We start from the raw sequence: 13,251 nt of genomic DNA on the forward strand, positions 1-13,251 counted from the left end.
ATTGCTTTATTTTTTCAGTATCACAGTCTCAGGAAATGAAACAGTCCAGATCCTTTCCAAGATATTACACAGCTTTTTTTTCCATCTCTCTGGCCACAAAATAATCAAATTAAATATAAATCTGTTTTGCTACATCTATTACATTGGAAGAACATAATTATTGGTAGAAGCAGCTGAGCTCCAGAAGCCAAGGGTGGAATTCTTGTTTTCGCCTGCTCTTGTATAACCCACTTCAGTGTTTCCAGAAAAGCACACGGAGGGACAGAAGGATGTGGTGGATAACAAAATACAGCGGTTTATTGAACGAAATGGGGCAAGGCAATGTTCCCTTTACATTCAATGAGAATTCATGAGTACGAAGCAAAACATGCTATACACACACATGGACATGATACTTTGGGTTAAGTGTCATTCAGAAGTTCTATGCCAAACCCAGTAAAATTATAGAGTGAACGGTCAAAAATAATTAAAAAAAAAATAGGCTTGCATAGACAGATTATTGTCAGTGTGCAATTTATATTTAAGGATTAGCTGTTGCAATGCAGGGTACACTTGCAGCTCTGAGGAATTTAAGCCTTTGACTAATCCATCTCACCACATGGCTAACATTTCAGATTCAACAGGCTGAAAGTTTACCCTGAAGAGCTAAATGAGACAACGGCAGTTATTTCTCTGAGACAATTACCTATATTGCAGTGCACAGATGCAGCTGGAGACAGACCGTGGAGTCTACTTAGAGTGAACACTGGTACAGTGGAACTTGTTTACCATGAAGTAGAAAATACACATTTGTGTGTGCCACTGTCTTCTCTGGGACCCTCCAGGAAAAGCCCAAACTGCACAAGCTAAGCTTTGCCCTGTGCTACTCCGGGGGAGGAGATGGCTGATGGTATCTCCAGCACAGAAGCTGAGGGCAGTACAGCTTCTCAACACAAAACCTGTCTCCTGCAGCCAGTCCTGGGCATAGCAGTCCGAGCGGCTCTTGTATGCAGCACAGCCAGAGCTTCCACAGCAGTGCTGCACAGCCACAAACGTGCTATGGCACGTGTTTACCGAGTACAGTAAACTGGAATCTCTGTAGGTTTATGCTTGTCCTCTGCAACGTTCAAAAGACAAGCTGCCTGTGGTATACTTCATGCGAGAGACACCACCGTGCCTCAGCGCTGTATCCCACACCCACCTCCCAAAGCAACTGCAAAACTAAGCACTGAGCACCTTGAGAGAGCAGGGCAAAACCAACTGTCCATCAGCAGGGGACAGATACAGGGCAGACTCAATCTGAGTCACCCCCAGATGGGAATTCCTGCTGCAGCACTCTCCCTGGCATCACTGCCAGCAGCAGGACAGCAGGGAGCTCCCTTGCTTCGTTTCCTATTGCATCTAATATAGTCCTGCAGCGTCAGCACTGCCCTGAGGAACAGCAGGAGCGATGTGCTCAGGGTGACAGATGCCCAGGAGATTGCTCTGTGTAAGAAGCCATGAGTTTCATGGACTGGCTGTGCTAGATTACAAGAGCGTAAACTAAGTAGGGGAATCCTCACACTGTCTCCAAGTGCTCCCCTTATATATAAATTAGCAATCCACAGTTAGTTTGCATACAGGTTAATATGAATTAAAATAAAAACCTTGATAATAAAAATATATATAATATACACATTGATCAACAAACTGAAAACACTAGAATGTAACAGTGGCTGTAATTTGGCACAAAATAAAAACACACAAAGGTCTAGCACTGTAAAAATAAAAATCCATTTTTTTTTCCCTAAGTAAGAGAATGTTATTAATCCTGATTCAAATCCTGACAGGTGGGAATGCAGAGATATAAAAATACTGTACATACAAGATCCCTTTCACAGAGTGAAGCAGACTGCAGCATTTGTAACTTCTATTCTTCCTCCCCAAGAGGAGAAATTCATGGATGAGACTAACCCCTAAGAGCAGATATTTTCCCACCCCACTAAGTTCAACACCATGAAGTTCTTTAAAAAATAGATGAGATTAACTTGCTGGATCTATCTGCATGACGACAACTGCTTCTTGCTGCAGGAAGCTGTACAGTCCACATTAAGACAATGTTTCATAGCAAGGTGACTCACATCAGCCTGCTGAAGACATCGAGCATCCCTGCATATAAGGCACGATCACTCCGGTTCGCCTAACCTCTCTTCTGCAAACTGTTGTGCTTCGGACGGAGGTGAGGTGGCGGCGAGAGCTCTTGCTGGTGAGGTGTGCCTACTGTGAAGGTTAGGAGGTGCCAGGATTTCATGGTGATGAATGTTCCACATGGTGCCTGTTGCCTTGTTAATGCACAGAGTTAGAAAGGGATGCAAGAGCTGAATGACCTGGGCAGGGCTCCCAGCAAGTGCTCTGACATGCTATTAAATCCAGAGCAAACTCATAGGCAAAGCTACTAAAACTTGGCAAGAGAAAACAAGGAAAAAATGAAGTTACTTAAACACTGTTCTGTCATAAAAAGGAAATGCTGCTCTGATTGTTTCTTTTTAAAAGGTCAACTTTTTTTTTGTGCCTCTTTCCAGGGCCACAGGTGCAAGGTGCTGATTTTGCATCTTGCCTACACAAGCTGCATCTTCTTGACTCTCAGCAGAACCGTGGCTGCTGAGCCCCAAGATGAGTTGGCTCCTTGTTCTTCCATGATCTTAACTCTCGTTGACTTCAATGGGACCACGGAATCTCCTTCCAAAGGTGGTTACTAAACATGCAAGTCCAGCTGCAACTTTTGCCTCAGGAAGACTCTCACCTGCATGACAGCCTGAGGCCCACAACATATGTTAGATGAACAATTGCTCTGTTTATACCCCATTTCCTACATGCTTTCCTCAGCTACCATTCCTAGCATTTCTCTCTCTCTCGATAGGTGTCAGCCCCTTCTAACAAAACCTTAGGTCCCCCCTTTCTAAAGGGCTATGGAAAAATAAAACAGGAGAAGCACTTACAAGGCCCAGCAAATGAATAAAGGTGAGAGTAAGAATAGAAAAGTACGGTCTAAGGGAGTATATAGAGCACAGCAGCCCATAAAGCATTCAGCACTCCCTGAAGGCATCCAAGGAAGCAGCAGATGCTCCTGGGATCCTTCCCTTGGGCTCTCGTCTCTTGGTGCCACGGCTGGAGAGCTTGGTTGGCCAGAGGAGGCCATTAAGGAGATCCTGCAGCTCTGCAGAGTAGGCACTGAGGTGTTCCACAGACTTTACCCAGCTTCCAAACACAATCAACAGGAGTTTTCTCTCATAGCATTTCCACTTACTCCCACTGAAGTCAACAACTTGGATACTCCCAAGCATCCCTCCTGAATTAATAGGTTCTCCACATGTCAGCAGGCTCAGGGCCTTCGTGACTTTTTCATTCAGGGTAAGACAGAAGTTACATCAGCCAACTGCAGTGCAAGAAAGCCCGTCACAGCCAGCTAGAGGCCCAGGAAGGGCTGAATTCCTAGCTGGCAATCTCCCCTTGCCTTTTGCAGAGGGTCACCATTTTTCCCCACGTACAATTAGTACAAAGATCATCCACTTTCTGATTTGGCAGGGGCTTTCCCCGTCCAGTTTTTACAAGTGCACCAGATGATACAAGCAGCAGGGCCTGAACTGGGGTGTTTGTAGAAAGTACTAGTTCATAAAACCCCACCAGGCACCCATTTCACAACAGTAAATACTCTGATGGCAATGGAGGGGAAAAACCCACAGGGAAAAAAAAAATTAAAAAAAAGAGGCATTTTCAGCAGTAGAAATTTTGACTGTTACATGAAATACAAAAATAAATTTTTACAAAATAAATTCTTTGCAGATGAAGTTGCCACATTGGCCCAAGTTATCAAATAAAAAAGGAAAAAATAGGGTCGATGTGGTTCTTTTTCCAGATCCTTTAAAACAACATTAACACTTCTGAATGGACAGATGGAACAAGAACAGAGAACAAGCAAGGACAGTACAATCTAGCCGCCAGCTGGGATATTTCCTGAGAAGAAGCAGTAAGCAAGCAAGACCTTGCAAGTCACTTAAGGGTTCATGCAAGTAAGCAAGCTCACAGTCTGGAAGCAAGGGTATGCAGCTAGCAGGATGCTTGCCACTGCACAGTCCTATGTTAACAGGATTTTTGGCTAGTGTGTGCCTGCAGCAGAGGTCTACCAGTGGTAATACGGCTCTTCAGAGGTAGAGAACTGCTACCAAGAGGCCAGCGGGGTAAGAGATGGATGTTTCTTGAGTTGTTGGTCAAGGCAAGGCATGGGCTTGTGCTGTGGTATTAAACTTGTCCCTGCAACTTCTGTAAAAAAGGAGTTGCCTCTTCCCAGCCATTTGCCTCAGAAACTATTGTGAGCAAGGACAAGAGCTGAAGTTAAAGCCTTACAGCTGCCTTGGGGATTGAATTGTGTATTAGGGGAAGGTGCAGAGTCGTGGTCTCTTCAGATGTCTTGGTGCTCCATGCCAGCACATGCTCTCCACAAAGCTCTAGAGCTGTCAAAGCTCCTTTCCCAGGCAGATCAGCGGTGAGGGCAAGCACAGCCAACAGCAGAACTGCAGCTGCCAGAAGATGACAAAGAACATGGTGGGAGAGCCTCAGTGCTGGGCTGTATGGAAGCTGGGCTGCAGGGGCAAGGTAATCAGGCTTGCTGCCATGAACTGGACTGGCAAATAACTAGCTTGTACTGGCTCAACAGAATCCAAGCCAGTGTCCAGATGCTCAGCTTTGTAGTTTTAAAATGCACGTGAAAAAAAGCGGAAAAAAATTATTAAAAAGACAAAATAATTGAAATGAGAAGAGGCCAAGGGAAAAGGCTACTTGTTTGTACAAGAGAAGAATGATTTTCAAAGACTGGAGGGAAAACAGCCATTGAGGGGGGGGGGGGGGGAGCTGCGGGGCAGGGAAATTAAAATCAATGCATGGGCAGATCTACACAGACAAACTTGCAGACCATGCTATACCAAGCAATAGTTTTATCCTGACTGGAGTCTGCCTGGGGTGCTGGACAGAGCAGTGTAGAGGAGAGGCAATCAGCACAGACATTGTGTGAACTGTTCAGCACTGCCTAGCTCAAAGCTGCCTGTAACTGTAGAGTTTAGATGCAATGCTCAGTGCCTATATGGCCCTCCTTCAGCCTCATGCAGACATATGCAGGTTCAGACACAAGTTACTGTACTCAAGTGCATCAGCAACTGAGCTAGGACTTGCAGTAGTTCCTACTTGGCTCCAGTGAAATTCCTTGGCTTCTGCCACACTGAAGCTCAAAGCAGGTGACCACAGAGGTCCCTTCAGGCATTTAAATTTTTGTATGATTCTTCCCAACCCACAAGTCACAGCTTCACTAACTCCCTAGGATGTCTTAAAAGTCACGCAGACGATGTCTAATTTCAGTTGAAATTAGCCTTTAACTGTTCTATCCTAGATCCTGGAGCCAAATGCCCGACTACACACTCTACCCAGATTGCTGGAAACCCTAGAAAGAAACACAGCAGTTATGATATTTTGTTCTATAGACAATTTCCTCTTCACTAGTCCCAGGTTCTGGCTTTTGCTGCTGTATGTTATGAAGATGCTCTCTCCTTCCCGCAAGTTAGCATGACTGTCAGGTTGACTCAGCTGTCTTAGCCAGCACAGGAAGAAACACATTTCCTCTTATGACTCTCTTTGCTAAGTCATCCTAATACAGAAAGGACTTGTACTTCTGAAGTTCTGCTGCATTGCCATAACCCAACTGATTTCTTGGGTCGTCTTCCCTGTTGTACATGCATCTCTATTTGTCAAAGCTCCGGCCAAAGCTTAACAATAAAAATAAAAACAAAAAGAAAGCCTCAAAAGAAAGTAAAAGGGAGCTGTTAAGTCAGCTAAATGATTCACATAGCTCGGCAGCGGCTAGATTGTACTGCACTGCTTAAGTCATCACATGAGTAAGACATTGAAACAAACAATGTTACTTAATCTGATGACACTTAAAGAGGAGATGTTGGGAGCGGAGGGTGAACCTCTCATTGGGTAAGGAATCAAGAAAGTTGCCTGGCAATTCCAGTAATGTTTGCTACAGAAGAGTCAGTACCAAAGCAAAGGCTAGCACAGTTTACTGCTTCCTACGGGAACCTAGAAAGCAAAACAGAAAGAAAAAAAATCCGTAAGGACACATCCAGGTGAAGAAAATACTACATCTTTTAATTGTCCTGCCCTCTTGAATGTCTATGTGACTTCCCGGGTACTGGTAAAGTCAAATGCCGAAATGGGAACCATATGTTGCATGACTCAAGCAAAAGGAAGGAGAGGTCCACCAGGCAGGCAGACATTCGCATTTCTTCTAGGCTGTGACTGGTGCTGCAGCCACAATGCACAGTCTCACTACAGAAAGTGGAATGCACACTGGGCTAACAGACTCTGTACAAAGTGTCATCAACTTTCCAGCTTGTTGGATGAAAACAGAACACAGAAGTTTCCCAAACTTTAAGTTTTGGGAAGTGTCCACATTTAAGTCACAAGCAGTAGAGCTGGAAGAAATCTGAGCAATTGAGTCGAACTCTTGACTGCCCCTTTCCTCCCCCAGAGACTCCATCTAGAGATAACTCAGACAATTGGTATTCAGATTTAAAAAACTGGGGGGCACAAGCCTAACCGCACTGCTCTTGTGCCAAGTGATTTCAGGAAACAAGCCAACAAAGCAGTGCTGAGATGCTACAAGAACAGAACAAGCCTGTTCTCGGGACAAGCTTCTGTCTGATCATCCCATCCACCCACCAGACAGGTGCTACCGCAAGGTTTTGTCTTGTATTGGATTGTTTGATACTAGCACATCACCCAAAATCCATCATGTCATTGTCTTCATGTTATTTCTCCTTCATTTGCTGCCTGAATTTACAGTCATTCATCATTAAGAGATCACGGAGGACACGCAGAAAGCAGTTTGACAAACAAGGCAAACCAACTTTTTAGTGTCTCAGCCTGCAACCGTGCTCAGCAAATACAACTCTAACACTGACTAGCATCACCTGCCTGCTTGGGCAGTAATATCCATTCCTCCTCACCTTTAGCATCCCTTCCAAACATCCCGTCCTTCAGGCTGCTCATTTGAGGAAAGCAGCCCACAATAACCCAAGTGCTGGGGCAACCATGGGCTTGATCCTACCTTTAGGAGAGTGCTCAGCTTTGGGGATCTGGCGCAAGGGGCTGGGCTGGCTTGTGTAATACCGAGTGTGTTCAAAGTCATCGAGAGGAGGCTGTGACCTGCTAAGCACAGTGAAAAAGAAGTGTTGGGAAGAAAACTCAAAGGGATAACCGCATGGCAAAAGCAACATCTCGGCTACCTGGTCTGTTCCCTGACAGTTTGATGCTAACCATGTCTGGCCCAGACTTTCTATCTGCACACCAGCTCCTCCGAGCACAGACTGTTACTGTTTCTGTGGCAAGAAATGCACAGTATTTACTACTTCTCATGCACCACTTTCTTTTAATACTGGTTTCAAGTTGTCAGGGAATAAAAATCTCCATTATGAAGCTTGATGCAAACTTCATGCAAAAGAGCAACATTCTAAAGTGTTTAATGGTTGCCAGTTTTAACCCCAAAGTATTTTAATATGATCTCTCTCAGTCAGTCTCCACCTGCACACCAGATTTGTTGTTGATTTTGCAAATTCAACAAGAATTTCTAGGCTCATATCTGGATTGGAAGTCAAAGCCACAGGGGTCACTTCCAGGGTTCACTCCTTCATGAGAAGCATCAGGCCAGGATACCAAACGATTCAGAAGCAGCACTGGGCTACAGCACATTCCCATCAGCTCTGGGATGAGGCACCCCAAAGCACAACGTATTTGCTTACAGGGGGGTGTCCACACACGGCAGTGGGAGCAGTGTACAGGTCTAACTGGGACCAAGGGAGCAGCTGTGCAAATGCATTGTGATTACTCCTTGCTGCCCAGAGATGACATTTTGTTTGACATCCCTAGAAGCTCTTTAACCCGCTCAATGTTTCTCTGCCATTTAACAAATGTCACTGCACAAGCTCATCAATCTCTGTCAGCGCCAGGCAGGGAGACCAATATGGACAAATGCCACAAGCACAGCAAGTGACACGTGTCACCAAACACTACATGAGCTCTGTGCTTTCCGTCTCTTTTTGGTGCTAAAACCTCTGCTCTCTACCAAATCCCTTGTAAGTGGGTCAGGCTGGTCGCCCCACAACTCCTCCCGAAGACTCTGCTTCTAAGCAGCTTCCCGATGCATTTCCCCATTCTTACCAGCCAATTCAAGCTCACCTTGAAGACCTGTCTCCTTTGTGCCGCTGAGTTTCAGGCCCTTCTCTTGACCTTGAGCGTGTAGACTCGCTTGCATCGTGCTGATGGGAAGAAGGGAAAGCAGCTCACCTGTGTGCCTTGCAAGACACCAGGCTGCCGCAGCTCCATGCAGTCCCTTCGTGCTCAGTTTATACAAACAACTAACTACAGCCAACTACACGTGAACGGCAGTACTGGGACTAGTCTCCAGTCAATGAAACCCAGCCTTGCTGAGCCAAACTCAGTTTTTGCTCTAAATATGAGACAGTGCTGGGGGATTCATCCTGAAGTTGGGGTCAAATGCAGTCAGTGTGTAATGACTGTACACGAGACTGGGCTGAGTATGAGGAGCCAGCTGCACACAGCTGTGCTCCTGCAACCACTCAAAGAGGCTGAAAACATCAGAGCTACCTCCAACTGGCCCCAAGATTAACACAACATCCCCTTAATCACCTTACCAGTGCAGACCTTGAAATCTGTTTCCTTTCATGTCCTACATCATCTAGCCAAGCCTCTGTAATATTACTCATACAAAAATCTAGGTTCGATACACTCAATATTTTTCATTATAGAGCCAATTCTATTATGAAGCAGAGTGAAAACCAGAGCAGCTGTGCTGTCCTTATACCTGTGGTACACAAACAGAACCAAGTACTGCTTTTATTGCTACAGTCAGGATTACAGCAAAGGGAAGTTCCTAACCAGGAGGACTGACAGTGCTTGAGGGAGGCCACAAGGTGCTGTGATGTCCAGTGCCAACCTCCAAGGCCAGAGCCCTAGCCTTACTTTCCTTGAGGCTAAAGCCAAAGAGCATCTAACCAAGTAGGTGGCTCCAAGAGACTTGGGAAGAAGGTGAATAACAGGCAGCAAGATCCTTTGGATGCAAGAGTCTGCATCATTCCTTTCGCTCTCACTGCACACTCTCACCACCCTCTGGAAATGGGAATAACATTATAGTACTTCATTTGTGGTGCCTGATGTTTGACATACCTTCCAGTCTTGATCATGCCTCCTCCTTTCAAAGGAAGACTTTTCTCTCTCCTTCTCTTTCTTGAAAGCCTTTTTCTCCTCAGCCATCAAGAGTCGGGCAATTTCCTAGAAGGGAAAATACAGACAGCATGCCAGATGGCTTCACTGCTCTTGTGGGTTTGAGTTATTTAAGTCCTTTCCTATGGCCAGCTACTGAATAGGAAGGGTGCAAAACCTGGATTTCACCCATCTGTGATCAGAGATCAAGTGAAAGGGCAGAATTAAGACTGACTACATGCAGCATGCCCAGTGGGTCCCTGATTTGCCAGAACTGTGCTTGCAGAGCCTTTCTGCCTTTTACTCCTTTTCCTTCAACGGTGGGGGGTTCATCTTGCAGCATCTCCAATAGTCTGTTACAAGAGATGCTCATACACAGCCATAAACTTCCTTCCTCTGCCACGGTTGCAACAGGCAACGCAACCCCCTGCTCGGCCAGCCTGAGCATACACATGAAAACCAGCTAGGAACAAACCCCACCAGGGCCTTGAGCTTTCCCTAACAAGGAGGGAAATGAACAGCCAGAGGGTCAGAGGGGACAAGTGGTGTTTAGCAGTTTCCACAAGTAAAGGAATACCACAAACATTTCACTTCTTCCTCACCTCATCTTGGGCTACTTGAGCTGCTTTCTGATCTTCCTCATTAGCCTGGAGAGAAAAAAAAAAAAAAAGTTGGGGGCCGGACAAGACACAGATACAGAAGAGTAACACCCCTGAATTATTCATACTCATCAACCTGCTGGGCAGGGCAAGTAGGTGCCCATACAAATAAGCTACCATCTTCTCCAAATATACTTAGCTACCTCAAAACTTTACCTCCCAACCCAACACCAAGCTGTCATTTCAGCTTTTCAGCCAAGTTGCACCTCACCTGTCCGTCAGGCCACACCACACCATGCTGTCCACCCTGCTGCCCCCTCTCTCAAAGATGGACACTAGCCTGTCTCACTTCTGGGCTGACCACAGGCCATCTTTTACCTGCCTGGAAATGTTCATTTAATATCACTCTGCGTTGGTCATGTAATTTTGGGTGTTTATTTCAGAAAATAGGGCTCTACCGGCTGGATGCCAGCTGTCACTCCATACGTGTTTGTACAGGAGACAAAGGTAATCACCCAAATGCACAGTAGTATCACATATAATACGTTTAAAAATTCAAGTTGTCATTGCTGGCTACCTTAGTTCCTTCGAGCTGACTAATGCAACCTCTGTACTCACCAGGAGCTCTTCCTCCTGCAGCTTCCGAGCAATCTCTGCATCAGATAACTCCTGCTCCCTTCGGGGTGTATCATACATGGATTGCTTCGTCCCCCTCAACTTAGTGCCTACAGAATTGTGTGAGAAAATCAACTCAAACATTTTTCAAGTGCTTTGGTAAGGAAATCCCCACCATCTCCTCAGCCACGTGCAAAAGCCCCGCTCAAGGGAACCAGAGACCACGACAGCATACCTGCCAGACAGCTGAGTACCTTTAGCTGAGGTGCACCACACACTGTAGGGAGGTTTCTTCATGCATATAGAAATATCTGATACACCATGTCTTACACGACAAATGCAACTATATGGCAAAGGGGTCATGCCCCTCAAAGCAGTCTTTGCTGACACAGTGAGGCTAGCAAAGGAGTCATTTTTTCACACCGTGTCAACACAGATACACGGGCAAAACCAGGCAGCAGAAAGCAGCCCAACATCTATTACAAACACAGCAGAGTCTGTGAACACCCTGCTGGAGCGGCACAGGCTGCAAAAGTTGCCTGGGACGGGCTCACGTGAGGCTTTAGGCAATTTCTTCCTTGGGCTGACCCACGAATTTTACAATTCACAGTGAGAAAACAGCCAAGTAAACCTTTTAGAAGTTCAGACAAGGTTCAGGTCTTGCTTTGAGTACAGAGTTTTATTTGTTTGTTTATTTTAAAGTTAACCTATCTCCAAGTGATTTACAATGTTGCATTTTGAGTGTCTCCATAGCCTATTTGCATCAGGCCAAAGGAGTCCCACCCTATCCCTGTTGTAAAACACATGACTTCACTCGCATACAATGAATGCCTTCTGCCATCTGCAGTCTGAACTGCATTGTTCAGACATCTCAGCCATCTAAATGAGCTTTCTGCTTTATGTCAGAAGTATACAAACACCCCAGATGCCTGCGTCTCTTCCACCTCAAATCCAGAAAGTTTCACTCAAAACCTCCATGCCTCCAGCTACAGCATTTACACATTTATTACAAATACCTGTTATGTCTTACCGGGCCACCTATCAGTTTCCTTCCCATCTTGTAAGACCAAGGGAAAAACATGAAGTAACCAACTGACTTTGAAAATGTTTTTGTGCATCTACCAACAAGTTACCATCATACTCCACCAAGCAGCCTGAAGACTTCAAACTGCAGAGGGCCAGAGATCTCATGCATCAACATGGAATAAAACTATGGAATAGAAAGCCACCTACCTCTTCTAAGGGTGGTGTGTGGGGTTTTTGTTTTTTGTTTTGTTTGAATCAATTGATCAATGATCTCAAGCAACTAACAGCCCTCTTACAAACCTTTGAGTGTAAGAACACCACCAGCTTTCGCACCTTATGGTCAAGTGTATGGGCTGGCCTTTCCCAGGACACTTCGCAGCTTGGATTGATCAAAGAGCTGCGACCTCTGGCCAGCACAGGAACTCTGGCAAAAAGCACCAGCTTGGTCAGAGTTAAATTATTCAGTGTGCTTCCAAGGTCAAGGAAAAAAATTTTACTGTGCTGGAATGAACAACAGCGTGGCCGACAGGCTCCTGTACGGCATTACCTCTATGAAGAATAAAAGTAAGTTTCCAGGAATTGTTCGCTGGCCAGTTCGAGGCTGAGCTTTCTTCACATACTGATCGGTGCCAGGCTTCATTTGCTCAAACAATAAATGTTACTTCCACATCACTTCTGCTCACTCTCAGGGGAGCACAAAGCCCACCACAGGAAGAAGACGTGAGCTTCTGGCTATTCTGACTCAATGTGATGGGATACTGAGTCACCCAGAACCACATTCTATCAGAGCAAATCACAACCCACTGATTATGTACAAAGACCCTTCCACCTCCCCAAAGAAAACTTTTACATAGCAAAGATGAAAAATAAATCTACCAGTATCTCCAGAGACAGACACGATCATCCTAATCTTATCCAAATGAAGACCAGTTAGAGGGCTTAAAGCACAAGTCTCCCATGCTGTGACAAAAGATAGATCCAAGTCTGTAAACTCTACTTCCACTAAGTGCCAGGTCATCCCTACACCCAATGTGGATTTAAAAGCAGAAGGATGGATGTGGATCTTTAAAGCCCATCTGTCCACAAGCATTACTGAACAACATACTACACAGGTACACGTTTCCCAGCAAAATCCACTTGTACAGAATTTGTCAAGACCCTCATCTTACAAATGGAGCCCAGCTGGACACCTAGAACCACTACTGAATTTTTTACCAAAGTGAACCGCTTATTGAAAGCCCTTCTGGCAACATAATAAGTGGATGGAAATTGCTGGCTTAGGTAAATAAGTGCGTAAGTAAACTTGGCAATACGCACTTGCAGCCCAGAAAGCCAACCACATCCTGGGCTGCATCAAAAGAAGCGTGGCCAGCAAGTTGGGGGAGGTGATTCTGCTCCTTTGCTCTGCTCTCATGAGACCCCACCTTGAGTACTGTGTTCAGCTCTGGGGCCCCCAACACAAGCAGGACGTGGACCTGTTGGAACAAGTCCAGAGGAGGGCCACAAAGATGCTCAGAGGGTTGGAGCACCTCTCCTGTGAAAACAGGCTGACAGAGTTGGGGTTGTTCACCCTGGAGAAGAGGCAGCTCCGAGAAGACCTTATAGTGGCCTTCCAGTACCTACAGGTAAAGACAAAAAAGCTGGAGAGGGACTTTTTGCAAAGTCGTGTCATGATAGGACGAAGGGTAATGGCTTTAAACTGAAAGAGGGTAGATGTAGATCA

The 13,251-nt window shown here is 45.6% G+C and overlaps 1 protein-coding gene across 2 annotated transcripts in view; it reads right to left on the bottom strand.

Annotated features, from left to right (window-relative positions):
* Positions 1-270: 270 nt before the first annotated feature.
* The window catches only part of CCDC50 (coiled-coil domain containing 50), a 45,436-nt gene continuing 32,455 nt past the window's right edge, over positions 271-13,251 (bottom strand). For both annotated transcript variants that reach the window (XM_040613922.1, XM_040613923.1), the window contains 6 exons: positions 10,506-10,612; positions 9,891-9,935; positions 9,253-9,357; positions 8,245-8,324; positions 7,118-7,215; positions 271-6,087 (listed from right to left, as the gene is read on the bottom strand). In XM_040613922.1, the coding sequence (XP_040469856.1) occupies positions 6,068-6,087; positions 7,118-7,215; positions 8,245-8,324; positions 9,253-9,357; positions 9,891-9,935; positions 10,506-10,612 (455 nt within the window). In that variant the 3' untranslated portion in view covers positions 271-6,067. The remainder of the gene's footprint in view (positions 6,088-7,117; positions 7,216-8,244; positions 8,325-9,252; positions 9,358-9,890; positions 9,936-10,505; positions 10,613-13,251) is intronic.

The sequence above is a fragment of the Falco naumanni genome, chromosome 13 (genome assembly GCF_017639655.2).
Source record: "Falco naumanni isolate bFalNau1 chromosome 13, bFalNau1.pat, whole genome shotgun sequence".
Taxonomy (NCBI): domain Eukaryota; kingdom Metazoa; phylum Chordata; class Aves; order Falconiformes; family Falconidae; genus Falco; species Falco naumanni.